This window comes from Glycine max, chromosome 11 (genome assembly GCF_000004515.6).
Source record: "Glycine max cultivar Williams 82 chromosome 11, Glycine_max_v4.0, whole genome shotgun sequence".
Taxonomy (NCBI): domain Eukaryota; kingdom Viridiplantae; phylum Streptophyta; class Magnoliopsida; order Fabales; family Fabaceae; genus Glycine; species Glycine max.
In genome coordinates, this window is record NC_038247.2 from 21877183 (window position 1) to 21896813 (window position 19631).

Below are 19631 nucleotides of genomic sequence, written 5' to 3' on the forward strand. Positions count from 1 at the left end.
GAAGAATCTAGTGAAGAAATTTACCCCCAAGAAGAAGGAAACCTTTTAATGGTCATAAGACTTTTAGGAGGCCAATCTTGTGACTTAACCCAATCTCAAAGAGAGAATATTTTTCACACAAGGTGTAAAATTTTTTATAATACATGCTCTCTCATTGTAGATAGTGGTTCATGTTGCAATTGTTGCAGCACAATAGTAGTCTCTAAGTTGAGCCTTGCTATCACTCCCCATCCAAAGCCTTACAAACTTCAATGGCTTAATGAGCAAGGGGAGATGATAGTCAATCAACAAGTGAAAGTTCCCTTCTCCATTGGAACATATAAGGATGAAGTGATTTGTGATGTATTTCCTATAGAGGCAGGACACCTTCTCTTAGGTAGGCCATGGAAATATGATAGGAAAATCATCTATAATGGCCTAACTAATGAGATAACCCTCACCTACCTTGGAACAAAGTTTGTGTTGCATCCTCAAACACCTTCATGGATGGCCAAAGATCAAATAACTATGAAAGATAAGAGGGATGAGGAAGAAAAACTAGAAAAAGAAAAGAAAAAGAAGGATAGTTAGGCCTTGTCTTTAAAGGCCAAGGGGAAGGAAAAAGAGGAAAAAGATTCCTCTAAGAAGATTGTTAATAAGGAAAACAATTTTGCAACAAAAGGTGATATCAAAAGAGTACTCATTCTTAAACAATCCTTCTACCTTCTCCTATCAAGGGAAGCATCCCTTAGCACTGCCATACCTCTTGAGCTTGAGGTTATTCCTCAAGTAAAGGAGTTGTTGGATGAGGGTTTGGTTTGTAAGAGCTTAAATCCTTGTGTTTTGTTGGTGCCCAAAATAGGTATTATAAGGCACCAAATCCCTATGATAGGTGGTATGATGAATGTGTTGAGCGGTGCAACCCTCTTTTGTAAAATCACCCATGCATCCAGCATCTTCATGATTCACATACATAGGGACTCATTAGGTAGGTTTGTTCTTATTTTTAGTTTCAATACAAACTTAGGTGCTCATATGGGACACATTAGGTTTGTTATACTTTTTGGTAGGAATAATCAACATGAAAATACAGAAAAAGGTATGTTTTATTGCATTACTTTCCTTAATTTTTTAAATAAAGATCAAAGGATTCTCACGGATCCTAAGAGAATAAAGGTCATTCATGAGTGGCCCACTCCACCAAGTATATGGAAAATTTGGGGCTTCCATGACTTATCAAACTTTTACAAAAGGTTTGTCCCATATTTTTCTATACTTGTAGCACCACTCATTGAGTTGGTGAGGAACCATGTTCCCTCATGGGAAGATGCCCAAGAAAAGGGTTTTCAGACCTTACCAAACTCCAACATACCAAACACCACTAATATATATGTTTTTATTCTTTTTATACGTGTTGAGGGAAGAAGCCTATAGCTTCAAGAACCTCTGGATTTGAGGTCAAATCCCTTTCAAGGGGGAGGGAATGATGCAATTGTACCCCCAAGGGCATTGGATAGAAGACTCCAAGAAAATTAGGCTAGAGATACAAGAGAAGACCCTAGGGTTCTCATGGGCCTTAGGGTAGATTTTGGGCCCATGAGCTAAGTATGAGCTCACTTATCTTTATACATATTAGATTAAGGTTTCATTATTTTTGGGCCTTGTATTTAGGGCTCCATAGTATAGGGAGGGTGCCCTAATAATATAGGATTTTTCAGTCCTCGTATTTTAGGGCACCTAGACTAGTTTTTGTATTAGGGGTAATTTTATAATTTCATATGCATTAAGTACACTATTTGATGTGTGTGTTGGGAGATAAATTTAATTGAATTGAGAAAAGTCTAATCCAATTAAATTTTGGACCATCTTAAGGGGGAGGTGAGCATTTACTTGTTACACCCCATTGCCACATCATATAGTCACACTTTGTGCATGTCCTCATGTTTTACATGCCTCATGACATCTAAGCACACTTAGTGGAAAATCTTGGACTTAATCTTGGATTAGTGGGCTGAACCATAGCTAAAATTCATTAATCATAATTAGTAAAATTTTGGCTCCAAATTTGGCTCCACCAATTCAAATTCAAATTCAAGTGAAATTTGAATAGAAATTCAAAATTTCCTCCAATTTTATGTGGCACTTAGGCTATAAATAGAGGTCATATGCGTGCATTTTTTGAACTTTGATCATTTGAGAATTACACTTCAAAGGTCACACCTTATTTGAGGCATACATTTTTGTGCTCCTTCTCCCTCCACTCATCTTCTCCTACCTTCAAGCTCTTATCCATGGCTTCCTATGGTGGTGAGCTTGTTCTTGACTCATCTTCTTCTTGAAGTAGCGTCTCCAATCATCTTTCCTCCTTCTCCATTTTGTTGCCATTGATATTTAAGAAGCAAATGACTCCATTGATGAAGAAGATCCAAGGCCTACAAGCTCCACATAGAGCTACATCACTAAAACCCATGATTTATCTAGAAGTTAAATGCACTATTAAAGTATAATAGTATTATTAAGAATAATCTAGAAAGATTTAGGATCTAAGTAGATGGTAGTATTCTAGATTATTCTAGAAAAATCTATCTCTATAAATATGAAGCCACCAACCTTGTTTGCATAAAAGTAGGCCTACAACACTTTAATGTAATGAGTTTGAGAAATTAATGTAAACTCCTCCTTCCATTATCTAAGAGCTACAGGACCACTAAGTCATCCTCTACTTCTAATTAATATTTCTAACTATACCTCCATCCTAAACCCAACTATCAATGACCATCCAACAACTAACTATCTTTTTATTCCCCTAAAATATTTATAGTGGTACTAGAGCAACGTTTGGTCTTCTATTGAGCGTAGAAATATCACTCAACTATTTTCATAAAACCCCACCATATTCTAAACTGCTTAAAAGAAAATTTACCTTAAACCATGGCCAATACTATCCAAACTTCATCTATTCATGTCTCTATTTTCACAGGAGAAAATTATGATTATTGAAGAATTTAAAAGGAGACATTTTTTTGTTCTCAAGATTTATGGGACATTGTAGAAGAATGATTCGTTGTTCCTACAAACACTTCAACTCTTATTGCAGCACAAAAGGAGTTGAAAGAGGATAAGCAGAAAGATTCAAGGGCACTATATATTTTAAAACAGGTAATAGATGACAATTTTTTCAAGAATAATGGATGCCACAAATGCTAAAGATGTATGAAGTACACTGCAAGAGGAGTTTTAGGGCAACAACAAGGTATGTTCTATTAACCTTCAAAGTCTAAGATAAGACTTTGAGTTAATAAAGATGAAGGAGTTTGAGACTGTTAAAGACTATTATTCTAGGATAAAAGAAATAGTTAATCAAATGAGAGTCTACAGGAAAAATATTGTTGACAAGAAAATTGTGGAGAAAATTCTTATTTCTATTCCCCATAGATATAATGCAATTGTGAGTGCAATAGAGCAAACCAAAGATGTGTCTAATTTATTAGTGACTGAACTTAGGGTTCTCTTGAAGCGTATGAGCAAAGATTGAAAAGGCATGATGAAGACTCTGTCGAAAATGCCTTTCAATCAAAACTCAAATTATGGTTTCAAAATAAAGAAAGTGGTGGAAAAAATGGAGAAGTATCTAGAATAAAACAGAATTCTAGAAATTTCTCTAAGACCAATCAAGAAAAATATCCTCCATGTGGCATATGTAAAAAGACAAGTCACTCAGATAAGGATATATTGTTGGCATTTTGGAAAACCATAATGTCATTATTGTAAGAAATTTGGACATGTGGAGAAGAATTGCCGCAACTAAAACAAGCATCAAGCAAATATCATCGAACAATATGACAATGAGCAACATCTTTTCTATGCTACTTGAGATTCTAGTGATGTGATAGGTAGCAAATGGTACTTGGATAGCGGTTGCAGAAATCACATGGCTAATTATAGAAGCATTTTTAAGGAAATTGACGACACTGTCAAAGTCAAAGTTCAATTGGGAAATGACACCATGGTAGAGTCAAAAGGAAAAGGCACTGTCATGGTGGAGACAAAGAAAGGTAAGAGATCATAAAAAAATGTCTTACTAGTTCCAAATCATAAAGAAAATCTCTTGAGCATTGGCTAAATGATGGAGAAAGGCTATTATCTTCACCTTGAAGAAGATACGTGCATTATCTATGATAAAAATAACAAAAGGCAAGAGATTGCCAAAGTTAAAATGGAGAAAGGAAATATAAGTTTTTTCCAATAAGCTTTAAGTATACTACTAATACTGGCATTGCCATGAGAGTTACAATTGATGATTCATGGTTATGGCATTGAAGATTTGGTCACTTCAACACTCAAGCTTTGAAGATACTATATCCGAAGAATATAATGAAAGTTTTGGCATATTTGAAATAAAATAATGAAGCTTGTGAAGGATGTCTTCTTAGGAAGCAAAACATATTACCGTTTTCAACTGATAAAGCATGGAAAGCTAAGAACTTGTTGGAGTTAATCCACATTGACATTTGCAAACCAATAAGGACATCGTCACTCAACAACAATAGGTACTTCATCCTTTTCATTGATGACTTTTCTAGAATGACATGGGTTTACTTTCTTAAAGAAAAATCACAAGTCTTTAGAATATTCAAGAAGTTTAAAGCCTTTGTCGAGAAACAAAGTGGGAAGCATATAAAAGTGCTCCAAAGTGATCAAGGAAAAAGATACAACTAACATGAGTTTGATAAGTTTTATGAAGATGAAGGCATTGAACACCAACTTACAGTAGCATATTCTCCACTAAAAAATGGTGTGTCTGAGAGAAAAAATCGGATAATCATGGAGATGGCCAGATCAATGTTGAAGGAGAAGGGATTGCCTAACACATTTTAGGCAGAAGCAGTTCACATTGTAGTCTACATACTCAATAAATGTCCAACTAAGGCAGTTCAAGACAAGACTCTTATTTAAGCATAGAGTAGATGAAAGCCTATAGCCGAACATCTAAGAGTATTTGGATCTATTTTCTACATACATGTTCTAGATCATAAGAGACATGAGCTACAAGGCAAAACTACAAGAGGCATCTTCTTGGGATACAATACACAATCAAAAGGCTACAGAGTGTACAACTTGCAAACAAAGAAACTCACCATTAGTCAAGATGTTGAAGTTGATGAAATGCTTCTTGGAATTAGGAAGCAAAGAATATTGCAAAAAGAAATATTCTTGTTTTAGTGAAACAATCTCAAGAAGAGGTTCAAGAAGTAGCAAAAGAAGCAAGTATGCTTATGCCACCTATACAACAATATGATTCTTCACTAGAGTTTACTCCAAGTTGAGTAAGATATTTGCTGTATATCTATGAATCTTACAACACAACTATGGTTGAGCCTAAATGCTATGAAGAATCCTCAAAGAAGAAAAGGCAACTAGGCAAATCAAGCTCGATTATACAAGTGAGAAGACCAAGTTGCAGACACTTTTATGAAGGAATTACCAAGAATCAAGTTCAAACTATGTTTGGTGTTACAAAACTTTATATCAAGGAGGAGTGCTAAAATATGATACAAATTTCTAGAATAGAAAAGAAGTTCCTAGAAGCTCATGATTTATCTAAAAGTTAAATGTACTAGAAAAATATAAGAGTATTGTTAAGAACAATCTAGAAAGATTTAGGACCTAACTAGACAATAGTATTCTAGATTATTGTAAAAAGTGTAGAAAAATCTATCTCTAGAAGTATTGTTATAAATAGGCTTATAACACCTTAATGTAACGAGTTCGAAAAATCAATGTAAACTCCTCATTCCATTGTCTAAGAGCTATATGACCACTAAGTCATCTACTACACTCTAATGCAAGATCAGAAGGTGTTGACCTTAATTCTAGTAGAGATATCTAAAAGGTTAATTAGGTTAGGTTTGTGAAGTGGCACTACATAGAAAAAAGAAGTGTGAGATCATGAAGATGGGCCTCTCTATCCTTTGACAGAAGAAAAAGCCTTAAATTAGAAAAGTATAAAGGGAAAATGGTTTAAATATTGGTTGTTCTAATAAATACTAACTATTATTAAATTGCAACAATTCTAGCAATTGTTGTGAATATAAAATTTGGTGGTTTCTTCCTAATAATCTCAATTTTTGTGTCGTAATTGTTGTAGAGTTTATTAATGAGCAACGTCACTGTATAGGACAAAAAATATAGCATGAAAATGTAAGGAATTTAAATTGATCTATCATATGGAAATAGTCTTATGGGAAACAAGAAAAACATTCATTAGATTTGATGGTAGAACACTACATCAATATTTATACTCCTGGCATCACTTGGAGCACCTATTACAAACTTCAAAGTCACATATTCAAGCAATCATAAAATTGGGAAATCTAACAACATAGCTAAAAGGTTTTAGAAACATGCATGTGAAACATAAATCAAGCCCAACATGAGAGGATCCATGAAATAGAAATCCTATGCAAAATAAAGTGCACATTTTCATGTAAAGTGATGGCTAATCAAGGTTCGGATTTGGGAAAGTTCCACTTGGAGGATTTGGTGCCATTGATCCTATGTTGCTGGGAAGACTAAAGTTCATTTCATTCATTTCTGGAGCCATTGATCCCATGAAATTGGGAAGATTCAAGTTTGTTTCATCCATGATTGGAACCATTTGTCCCATGTTGTTGGGAAGACTAAATTGCATTGCATTCATATCTGAAGGAGCCATTGATCCTGTGTAGTTAGGAAGATTCAAGTTCATTCCATCCATGTTTGGAGTCATTGGTCCTATGTAGTTGGGATGACTCAAGTTGGTTTCATACACATTTGAAACCATTGATCCCATGTAGTTGGGATGACTCAAGTTGGTTTCATACACATTTGAAACCATTGATCCCATGTTGTTGGGAAGACTCAAGTTCACTTCATTCATATTAGGAACATTAGGCATCCACATCTGGCTTAGGTCTGCAGGCAGCATGTATGAAGTCTCTAGTTCATAATTTCCTGCAACTTTACACTCAAACAAGGTAAGTAAAAGTAAATCTCAACAATTCATCAAACAATTGCATTATTATTATTATTATTACCAAGCAAAAAAGGTATTATGTGCCAAGCTATTTTTTCATGTTTTTTTTTAAATAAAAAGAAAGATAATAGAAGTTAGTGGGTGGTTTGTGAAGGTAGTTGTAGGGATAAAATAATAACTTATAAATGTAGTTATGACTATAAAAATTAGGTATAAAAATTTGTATACCAAAATGTAGTTAGGGATAAAATAGTAACTTATGAATGTAGTTAGGAAGATAAAATGAGTATAAAAATGTGTACACCAAAAAACCTTATTCTCTTTATATATAGTTATGGATTATTATTATCATTATGCTATTTTTTGTAACATTAGTTGATATAAAATATTCCATATATGAAAATTGTTATAAATGTCTAACAATAAATTTTAATTAGAGAATTAAAAAGGTAAGACTTAAAAGAAAGAAAATGAAAAACTGAAAAAATACAATGTTGTGAGAATATTTTGCATTGATTTAAAATAAAATGCTATTTCAAGAACATGTTTTCTATTTCAAGAGCATGTAAGAATCTTTCATATATAACCAAATCATTCTTTGCTAGTAATAATATTAAATACATTCATCAAGTTTTTAATTGACTCGTAATTTTCCTAGTTATTTTTCATATGCATTAATACAAACAGAATAGTGGTGCTCTTTTAACAATTCCTTACTTTTACCACTTGTTTCCCTTAAAACACCCATTAACATGAGTTTTTATGAATTTAAAATGAAGCAATAATTTATTGCATGTTATGAAACAATCTTAATTATGAGAGTGCTTAATTGCAAACATAAAAACAGACCAACACACTATTATTGTTACCTTGATCCGAGTTTGTATAGTAATTTGGGATTGGATCATTGGACATTGGATCCTGCAGACCAATATTCCAATTAAGAAATTGTTCTTGCAATTGCTTAGCTTGATTCATCGGATAGGATTCCCTCAGATATTTCACTTGTTCTTTTTTCATCTCAAGATCAGCTAAAAAGACAATGACTTAAAATTAGTGAAATTATCCCTCTAATAAGGATTTTCCAATTGGTATACATGAGAAAAAATTTTATTGTTGGCATGCACACATATACAAAAAAAATGCGCATGTTAAATATATGAGGATGAGAGATAAAGAAGTAACGTTAATTACACTCTCTGAAGTTTATCTCTTTCTCAAGAATTTCCATTCTCTGGAGCAGTGTCTGTTTTTCTAGCATTAAGAATTGTTTCTGGGATTCATGGGAAGCAATTTGTGGTCGAAGTTGAGCTAATTGATCCTGCATGTATACAGATAGATATATAAGAAGTGCATTATAACCTCATAACAATATAGAAATTTTTATATCTAGGTTAGTTACATAGCTACACTAAAATATACATTGAAATTGAACAAAGTTAAGTCTGAAAAAGTTAATATACTATTTCATACCCACAACCACAAGCGTAAAGATTATTATTTGAGTTTTGTTAATAACATTGATTTTAAAATTTTTGAATAACATTAGTCACCTCTAAATTTTTTACTTGATTTTCCAAATTGGTCAAATATATCAACTTCTTCATCCACGATCTTCGGGATGAAAGCCGATTAGACTCCATTCTACAAAAAAATTAAAACAAGACATTAAATTACATGTATATATGTAAATATCCCTATTTACTAAAGGAGACTAGCTCAATTAGTTGGTTGATTAGGGTGTGTGTGTGTTAGAAACCCTGGGGTACCATGTTCAATTCCTATGGATAAAAAATAAACCCTATTCAACAAAAAAAATGTAAACCAAACCCTCTTACTGTAAGTATAGATTAGCTTGAAACTCAAATCAAATAACCTACCTCCGTAATTTTTTAAGATCGGCATCAGGGCTTTTTGCCTGAGTTTGATCCACTATTAGTTTTGGAGTAGACTCGGAAGCAACAAGAGCTGGATTTATATCTGCAGGATTCTCTAACCTGTTATTTTCATTTTGAGGAGTAGAGTTACTAGTTCCAGGAGCATCCCTATAGAAAGTCTTTTGCAAACTTTGAAATGACAAAATGGGGATCAAGGGGGGTTTAGAGGCAACCATGTTTTCCTTTGAATGACCTATTTTATTGTTCTCCATATACACGATCTTCTGTCAAAGAGGAATTAAGCAACAAATGAATTGAGAGCTAGATATGCAAAAGAGAATTAGATTTTTATGTTGAAAGGCAAATCTGAATTTTATTAATGTGGGCATGAAATGTGACCCATTAAAGATGGCAAAAGATACAAAACTACAAAAACTTACTAACTCTCTGCTAACAAATAAACTTCAAGCAATCTAGAGCACAATTACACCAAGCAGCAAACACAACATGACTAGATAGGGAGAGACCTTATAAAGAAAGAGAATTACAATTGAATCCTAGTAAATGAAGAAAGAGGATTTTTTTGCTAGTACACCCACAGTTTCACAATCACTCTTAATTGCATTTTTTGTGCGTTATGAATGCAGATTGGTTCTCTTAAATTTTTATATTATTTTGTGCAAAGCAAATTCATTAATACACGGGATCAATTACCAAATATATCCCTGCTTTATCCTTTTAATTTAAGAAGTTTTATTATTACTAATAAATTCTTGTCATGTAAATTAATTACCAAAGTGATAAATTCATTTATTATACCAAAAGAAATTAATTGAAAAAAATATAAGTCATATAAAATGACCTGTGCATTAATTAAGGACAAGAAAAATGCTTAATTTGGGTAACCAAGTGAGGGTAATTTGGTCAACTAAAACTTCTGGATGTAGTATTTTTAATAATATTGATGTTGTTTATGTGCAAGTTGCTTCACACTTATGAAACGGAAATTAAGTGATGTATTTCTAAGTAAGCTACAAAATAAGATAATTGTCTCCACTGCAACATTCACATGAGAAGAACTCCCCACACTTTGAAACTGATTTTTGACTGGTTAGGGACAAAACCATAATCATTAATAAAGCCATATTTTAAATGACATGTCTATAAGGATTTTTTTTTGGTTTTGTAAAATAATTTCACACTATCCATTTCTCATAAAAAAAACTATTAAGTTTTGGCAATTTTTTTCAAAACAAGTGTTTTAAAAACAATAAAAGAGATCTTTTTATCTTCTTTGTTTGCACATTTTCAACTTCTCCTTCAATTTCACATTTTATTTTGTGCCTTGCATTACACTCCATCCGCTATATGAATAACCTTCATTAGTTGCATTTTGAAAACTCAAAAAATAACTTTTTCATTATAAAAATGAAACACACCCTAATTTTTTTTATTAAATATAACCATTGGTTGAGGAAACCTATATGTTGATCATTATGAGCAAAATTGATAAAACCATTTAGTAAGAAATATTTTAAAGATATTGTATAGATAACACAGACATATCCTTATGAATGAGAATATCATTCTTTATTTCTTAAAGTAATATACATTAGTGAAAACTTTTGCCTAAATTTTAAGGATATTTTTGTAATTTTAAATGTATTATCAAAAGAGGGATTTTCCTCCAGCTACATTTTTGAGAAATTCACTTCAACCACATACTTCCGTACATTAGGGGTCAAGTATTGTAGAAGCAAAGCTTTATGGTGAATCAAAAGTGATTCAAAGGTGTTTTGATGATAACAATGATGATAACAAAAGATGATGACAAAAAGCTCAAAGATCAATCAAAGAACAACTCAAGTGAATCAAAGATCAATCAAAGAACAACTCAAGTGAATCAAGAACAATTCAAGAGTTCAAGATAAGAATCAAGAAGAATTCAAGACTCAAGAAGAAAGTTAAGAGTCAAGAATCAAGACTCAAGGTTCAAGATCTCAAAAATCAAGATCAAGATTCAAGACTCAAAATTCAAGAATCAAGAGATGGCTTAATCAAGATAAGTATAAAAAGTTTTTCTCAAAAATTGAGTAGCACATGATTTTTCTCAAAACATGTTTACCAAAGAGTTTTTACTCTCTCGTAATCGATTACCAGATTGTTGTAATCGATTACCAGTAGCAAAATTGTTTTGAAAAAGTTTTCAAATTGAATTTACAACGTTCCAATTAATTTCAAAAAGTTGTAATCGATTACAATGTTTTGGTAATCGATTACTAGTGCCTTTGAATGTTGAAATTCAAATTCAAATGTGAAGAGTCACATCCTTTCACATAAAAGCCTTGTGTAATCGATTACACTGATTTGGTAATCGATTACCAGTGACTGTTTCTGAATAAATCAAAAGATGCAACTCTTCAAAAGGTTTTTGACTTTTTCAAATTGATTTTAAGTTTTTCTAAAAGTTATAACTCTTCTGAATGGTTGTCTTGACCAGACATGAAGAGTCTTTAAAAGAAAGACTTTGTTTTGCATTTCAAGCATCTTGAACACTTATTCATACAATTCTTTACAAGCCTTGAATCTCTTTGAACTTCTTCTTCTTCTTTGTACCAAAAGATTTTCAAAGTTTTTTGGTTTTCTAAACCTTGAAAACTTGTGTTATTCATTTTTTTCATCTCTTCTCCCTCTGCCAAAAAGAATTCGCCAAGGACTAACTGTCTGAATTCATTTTGTGTCTCTCTTCTCCCTTTTCCAAAAGAACAAAGGACTAACCGTCTGAATTCTTTTGTGTCTCCCTTCTCCCTTGTCAAAGAATTCAAAACGACACAGTCTAAGAATTCTTTTGATTCTTCCCTTTCCCTAATACAAAAGTGTTCAAAGGACTAACCGCCTGAGAATTCTTTTGTATCCCCATTCACAAAGTATCAAAGGTTTAACCGCTTGAGATCTTTGTCTTAACACATTGGAGGGTACATCCTTTGTGGTACAAGTAGAGGGTACATCTACTTGGGTTTGACTGAGAACAAGAGAGGGTACATCTCTTGTGGATCAGTTCTAGTAGAGGGTACATCCACTAGGTTCAAAGAGAACAAGGGAGGGTACATCCCTTGTGGATCTTTGCTTGTAAAAGGATTTTTACAAGGTTGAAAGAAATCTCAAGGACCGCAGGTTGCTTGGAGACTAAATGTAGGCACGGGTTGTTGCCGAATCAGTATAAAAACTCTTGTGTGTTTGTCTCTTTCTTCCCTACTCTTTTACTTTCCGATGTGCATTTAATTTCCGCTTTTACTTTCTGTTAAGTTTCTCTTCTACTCCTCATTCTCTTAACAATTTAGTAAAAGCCTTAGAAGAATAATTTTTTAATTGGTAAAGGTTTAGGAATAATTAATTCAACCCCCCCTTCTTAATTATTCTGAAGTCACTCGATCCAACAAGTATTACTACCTCGGTCCCAAAATAAGTATTGGGAAAAAGATTGTCCAAAAATAAGTGTTGTATTTGGCTATTTAATGTAATATTAATTGTTCTTTTCCACTCGAACCCATAATAAACGTTACTTTAAATTTTGAATCTAATATTGATATTATTCTCTTTCATCTATTTAATATGGTTAATCTCTTTCGTCTATTTATTAACTTTTCTTGATATGTGTAAAACAACCTAGAACCTAGAACAACACTTATTTTAGACAAAGAGAGTAACCTTTAGTAACAAAGGATGCAATCAAAATACCATTTAATTGTTTCTCTCTCCTTTATTATTACTTTATTTTTATCTTTCCATTTTCTATCTCTCTCTCTTTCTCTTAGGCATTAATTAATCCTTCAGTTATTTCTTAAAGTAATGCTCCCTCCTTTTCAAAATACAAGTTGTTTAAAGTTGATACATAGGTATTAAAAAAATAATTAATTTATTTAATTTCATAAAAAATAATGTCTTTTCCTAATATACCCTTTTATTCTAATTAAATAGTACTCTTACTCATTTACTCTCACTACACAAATTTCCCATTAATAATAACAAATTCCTATCAAACTTGATGGATTAAGACCTTTCCACTTCACCTAACTTCATTGTATCTAGTGTTGTGGAAAAATAAGTGATTTTTGGAATTAATCAATTATATAAATGCATAAGTAAACACTAATGACTTAGGAAAAAGAGTTCACTAGAATTAAAAAGACGGTTGTATTAATGTATGAAGTATTGATTGAGGATAATTTTGGATAAATATTTAATGTAGTATTGATTTTGTAAAATGACTTATATTTTGAAATAATTTTTTTTCTCTAAAATGATATCATTTATATTTTGGAATGTAGGAAAGTATACATTATTGGTGAAAAATTTCCCCCAAATAATTTAAGGTTATTTTTGTAATTTTAAATTCATTAAAAAAATATGCTTTAGTAATAATGGATGCAATTCAAAAATCAGAATCCCATTTAATTATTTCTCTCTCCTTTATTATTACTTTATTTTTATCTTTCCGTGTTCTACCTCTCTCTTCATCTATGCATTAATTAATTAATTGATTTCAAATTTCAAATCGTTTATCTTTTATCACTGAAAGTAACTGTAACAATGCAAAATTTTCCGACCCAAAATTAAATATGGCTTATCAATAATAAGAAGTAAAAACATAGTTATGCTGAAAAAAGAAAACCATGTGAAGTTAATCAGTTATCTTTTATTACTTAAAGTAATATATATTGGTGAAAAATTTTCCCCAAAATATTTAAGGTTATTTTTGTAATTTTAAATACATTAAAACAATAACCTTTAGTAATAAAGGATATAATCAAAATACCATTTAATTATTTCTCTCATTTATTAATTTTTTTATCTTTTCATTTTCTATCTCTCTTCTAGGAATTAATTAATTAATTCAATTCGAATATCAAGTCTTTTATCTTTTATTACTGAAAGTATATATACATTGTAAAATTTCCCACTCAAAATTTAATACGGCTTAGCAATAAGAAGTAAAAACATAATTGTGCTGAAAAAAGAAGACAAAATAGTGTGAAGTTAATTATTGGATGTGTTCATAGAAAATAAATGTTAGTACAAGTAGGGGGTTGGCTTTGAAATTTTTCTGAGTTTTTCACAGCGGATTATTTGGTGTATAGTTTTATTTTTAATTTTTTTTAAGATCATAGAGTATTTTTTAATTTTTAATTCAATATATTATTAAATTCAATATGTATCATCAAAGTATATAATAGCATTAATATATATATATATATATATATATATTAATTTTTATAAGATCACAGAGTATTTGATAGTATACTTTTAATTAAAGCGACTTTTGCATTTTGTTCGCAACTTTTCTAAAAGATTCACTTAATTAATAAAGAGTGTTCGCACAAACACAATAGACGTTATGATTGGTATGTTATTACAAGCGAATTAGGCTTTCATGCTGCTAATAAATGATTATTTAAATTGCCGTGGTTGTGACACAAGAAATGAATTGAGTTTCTTACAAAGAAAATAAGTTCAATTTTTGAAAGATGAACAAGTTGTTTGCATGATATAAATAGTTTCATGACTACACTAACTCCTTTTAAAATAAGCTTGGAAATTGGAATGTGTCTAAAATATATATATTTTTAATAGGAATATTATTGTTGTTAGTTTAATTTCTTTCTTGAAAAGTATAAATTTAACAAAGAATATAACAGCATTATTGAATAAATTCTAGAAAGGTTTGCATCATAATGTCATGTACTAAAAATATGTTTAAATCATGTGAACAATGGTTGCATTAATTTAGCTTATAGGTAAAAGTAATGTATCATAAAGATTTGGCAGAATTTGAATTAAAATTTGTAAGACATCGAATAGGGTACGATTTTATTAATTATATTAAGCATCTTTTTAATAAGCTTTTTGTCACATAATATTTTTTATCCCTAATATGATTATAAATTTATTGAAATAAGTTAAAAAATTATTTTAATATATACACAAAAACTTATAAAACAAATTTTATTGGTCATAAACTGTTTTTATAAATTTAAATAATCTTCCAAAAAGATCTTTTAAATGTTCTCTAAGTAAATAAAATAAATAAATAATAGAAATACAAATGATAAATTTTTTAATAGAAGAGAAACCTATTAAATGTTAATAAAACCAATCTAAATTATTCATGTATAAGTATATAATTACAATTAATTGTTATCATTTTCAACATTTTCACGGTCTGTTTTTCTCACACACACATTGTAATTAAAATTTGCTCTGAATTCCTTGTCTGTATTTTTTTTAAAGAACACACACATACTTAATAAATTTTTTAAATTATTAAATAAAGCATGTATTATATGATTTTGTAATTTTATACAAATCTATTTTTATCTTTTTAATGCATGAACATTGATATAAATTAGAATACTCAACTTTAAATTATTGATTATTTATATATAAATATCAATAATATAATGCGGGTTGAGTACCCTTGTACTCACTATAAATACTATAACTTTTGTCTTTTTAAAAAATAAAAATACTAAAAGGAGAGAAAACGTGTAAAATATACAATATCAAAGTATATAATAGCACTAATTTATATATTTGTTAAATATAATATATCATTAATTCAATATATTATTAAATTCAATATGCATTACAAGATATGCTCATGAGATGTTTGATATTACTAAAAAATAATTGTTACAGAATTTAATGTCTACAAATATAAAATAATTATTTTATTATTTTTGCCAATAAATCTAAAAAACTAAATAATTATAAATATTGTAAAATACGAATTTATTAATTTTTTTAATGCTAAAATAGAATTTTGGCTCTTTATTTATATCTTAGGTTTCAATTTAGTCTCTTAAGTTATAAAAAAATTTACTTTAGTTTTTTATAGTGTTTCTTTTAGACCAAAATGACCCTTTTGTCAAATTTTGGCACTAATGGTGTCAATTTTGATTGACTTGATTTTCCATGTGTCACAAGTTGACCAAATTGATGTAATATATTAACCAAAGAACTAATTTAGTCTAACAAAGAAAATTTAAGGGGGGTGTATTGGATTGGGATTTTGAGAGAATATTTTGACAAAAACAATCTTGAAGATTTTAAAAGATTATGTGGGATTGTATTGATTTTGTGGGATTTTAAAAGATTTTTTTTAAAAGACTTTTTACAATCAGGATTCTTAACCCAAGATTTTAATGGATTTCTAACACAGATTTTTAAGATTTTAAAGTACTTTATGGATTTTTAAGATTTTGAAAGATTAATACATTTTAAACAAAAAAATAACGGAAGTTACAAAAGTGAATGAAAAAGATGATAAATAAATTATAATGTTTGAATAAAGAAAATAAAAACGATAGAAATTTTAAACCTTTTAATAACAAAGTCATTATTGCCTAAAAAAATAATAACAAAGTGATTCTCACTTCATGTTCGCCTAATTATTAGCATTTCTCCACATATCTGAACCTATATTAGTCCTCCATATATTAGCTCCAATGCAATCCTAAAGTGTGTGTATCAATAATCATAAATATTATTATAATAATCACAATTATAATTATAATTTTGTTATAATTAGATAATGATCACATACCTTAAAATAAGGATAAAACCTTGTGCTTTCCCTTATTTTTGCAGGCACAGTTGAGCCTGGTCTAACCATTAAATCAGGTGCTAATGAGTTCAGAGCTTTCAAAATCTTGTGAAAATTTTCACTTGTAGCAAATTGTGATCGGCCAAATGTATTGCGGATTACACAATATCGAGTGTTCTGGCCGACAATCTGTAGGAATGATGCAAGCATTTCTTCAACACAAATAAATCTTGTATCCTCCAAAGGTGTTTTTTCTCTTATAATCGTGCACAACTTTCGAAATACATCAGGATACATCCTATATACTTGTCGAAAGATTGCAGGATCATCGTTTAATGCTTTGTGTATATAGTCATATCCCCGACTAGTAATTTGTCGTCGAGTTAATGGACGTTCAATATGTTCACCACGCATCATATTCAAAAACTGATTTAATATATCTATTAAAGCATAAATTGCCATCACATATGTGTATGTGGCTTCATAAAATTCTTCATTTGTTTCCTCGTCATCTATATCTTCATCATTTGTATCTTCATTATATATATCTCCATCCATTTCTTCGTTCTTTATGTCATGGTCATGGTTATAAGTCAATATCAAAGTTAATATCAAAGTTAATACAAATTCATATATAAAATAAATATAACTAAAGTTTAACCACAACAATTTCACAAAATATATAACCTAAATACTTCAACCATAATAGTTCGACCAAAAAACAAACCAAATATTTCAACCAAAATACAACCAATAGTTCGACCAAAAAACAAACCAAATACTTCAACCAAAATAGAGACCCAAAAGATATAGTTCAACAAACTCACGATGTTTAAAATAATATGTTAATAATAGATGATCAAAATATTAATTATTCCCTAACTTAAAGTTTATCCAAGATGAGCGTTCTTCCGGTGACATCTTCAAGAAAAAATCCTTTTTTGCTTTAGTATTTAACAATTCAGCTGTCTTGAAACGCGTTATGTCATCCAAATTTGGAATTTCTTTTATAACATCCCAAATAATACCCTCGAGCTCTCTATCTCTATCTCTATCTTTTTCTCTTTTCTCCATCATGTTGGATATTTTTTCAAAATTCACAGCAATAGTCCCAATGCCAACAGAAAGATTTTCCAGAACGTTGTCTTGATTGTTGATCCCAACAGCGCTTGAACTCCCTCCATACTCGGATCTCCTTCGCTTGTGACAGTTTTGTTTTTCTATGGGAACCTCTGAATCTAAAGGGGGGTGGGATGGTGGACTTGGTTGGTTTGGTGATGGAGGCTGATATGCTGGTTCATAGTTATTTGGTGTTATGAATGTATCACTATTAGGATCATATGAAAATTCTTCTATCCCAACAGTTCTATTTTCTGGCTCAAAAGTTGTTGCATCAATATCATCTGGATCGACTGATATAGAATTATTCCCGCTAGAAACTCCACCCCCAACAACGATCTTCAAATACTCATAATCAACCATACTTTTTCCTCGAAGTTTGCTGTGACTTGGGTGGGACTAAAAAAAAAATCATTGTTAATATACTACAAATATTATAATTTACTAAATTTATAATTATTAATATATTTAAAAGATTATGAACTTAGCTCACCTTTAAGTAATCTTTCCATACATCCTCATGAGCAGTGAAAGTTTTTCCAATTGGGTCCCATCCAAAGCCAGAGTTGTTGCGCATAAGGGTTGACATCATGTTATACTGGTTTCGAAACCACTTCATCCGACTCAAATAATGACTATAAGTTTTAGGGAATTTAGTTTTTGCATTGAGTTGAGGAAGTATTATTCGTTCTACATTTTGTTTGCTAAGTGACCCATTGGCATCACGCAATCCCCTATTCATAGCATCCACCAAGAGGTGCAACAACTCATTGGTATCCTCCATAGTCCAAGATACATAATTATCTTTGTCTCTACTCTTTCCTTTGTTATTTTCTTGTGAATCCCCCATTTGATCGCTAATATATATATAAGAAACTAGTTATTTGACAAAAATAGTTATTGTTTCCTAATTGTCAAAAGTATAGTGACTATATCCCGAATAATATACAATTCAATAGAAAAACCAATAAAAAACTACCTAATAATAAAATAAGGGTCATGCTAACATGCACACTTAGGGCACATGTTAAGGATACTTCCAATAGTAACTATGTCTTAAAAACAACAAATTTTGACTTTAAAAAAAGTAAATTGCACAACTTTCAATACAAAATTTCTATACATAATACACTAACAAGTGTCTTAAGGGCACATGTTAGCATTTTCCATAAAAATAATACTCATATATCATAAAATCATTTAAAAAAAAACTATTAACAAAATAACAATAATAATAACACAATAACAATTAAAAAATTATTAACACAATAATAATAATAATAACACGCTGTCAAAATAATAATAATAACACATTAATAATTAACATTTTAATAATAACACAAGAAAATAATAATAATAATAATGGACGTTGTAAAAAAACAAGTTGAAGAAACAGAAAAAAAAAGAGTTTTTTATTTTGATTTGCATATACAGTACTAAAAAAAAAAGCAATATGAAATCTTGATGCATATCAATTGTCATTCTTTTGATGCATATTCATTGCCTGGACGTTGAAAACAATATGAATACGAAATCTTGAAGCATATACAGCACCCTTTTCTTTTGATTTGCGTAATATACATATAGTATGAACAATATTGACTATCGATTGCCATTAAAAAAATAGGTAAAATTGATTGAAAAGTTGTAAGAGAATGAACCTGGTAGTGGTTTGTGTCTTGTTCGGCAGGAGAAGAAAAAGTCTTTGGAAGATTATGAAAAGTCTCAAGGGTTTGGGTGAGATTGTTGGAGGAGTATTTTATGTGTATTTCTAACTAAAAAGTCTCTCAAAATCCATTCCACAAAAGAATCCATCAAAATCTATTTACTTTTGAATACCAAAAGACATTTTAAAAGTGGTAAGAAATCTCAATTGAATACCAACAGATTTTGTTGCCCTGAAAAAAAAAATCTTTATTGTCTTAATTGAATACCACAAGATTTGTTTATATTTTATAAAAGTCTTGATTGAATACCACAAGACTTTTTAATTATAAAAAAGTCTTTTAAAATCCTTTGAAATCTTAATCCAATACAC

General features: G+C 30.3%; 1 protein-coding gene across 1 annotated transcript; it reads right to left on the bottom strand.

Moving 5' to 3' along the window:
• Positions 1-17236: 17236 nt before the first annotated feature.
• On the bottom strand, positions 17237-18586 carry LOC102667173 (uncharacterized protein At2g29880). Its single transcript, XM_006591180.4, has 2 exons — positions 18087-18586; positions 17237-17992 (listed from the first exon to the last, which is right to left on the bottom strand). Exons 1-2 carry the CDS (start codon positions 18441-18443, stop codon positions 17342-17344), a joined length of 1008 nt encoding a protein of 335 aa, XP_006591243.1. The 5' UTR covers positions 18444-18586; the 3' UTR covers positions 17237-17341.
• Between the last annotated feature and the right edge of the window lie 1045 nt (positions 18587-19631).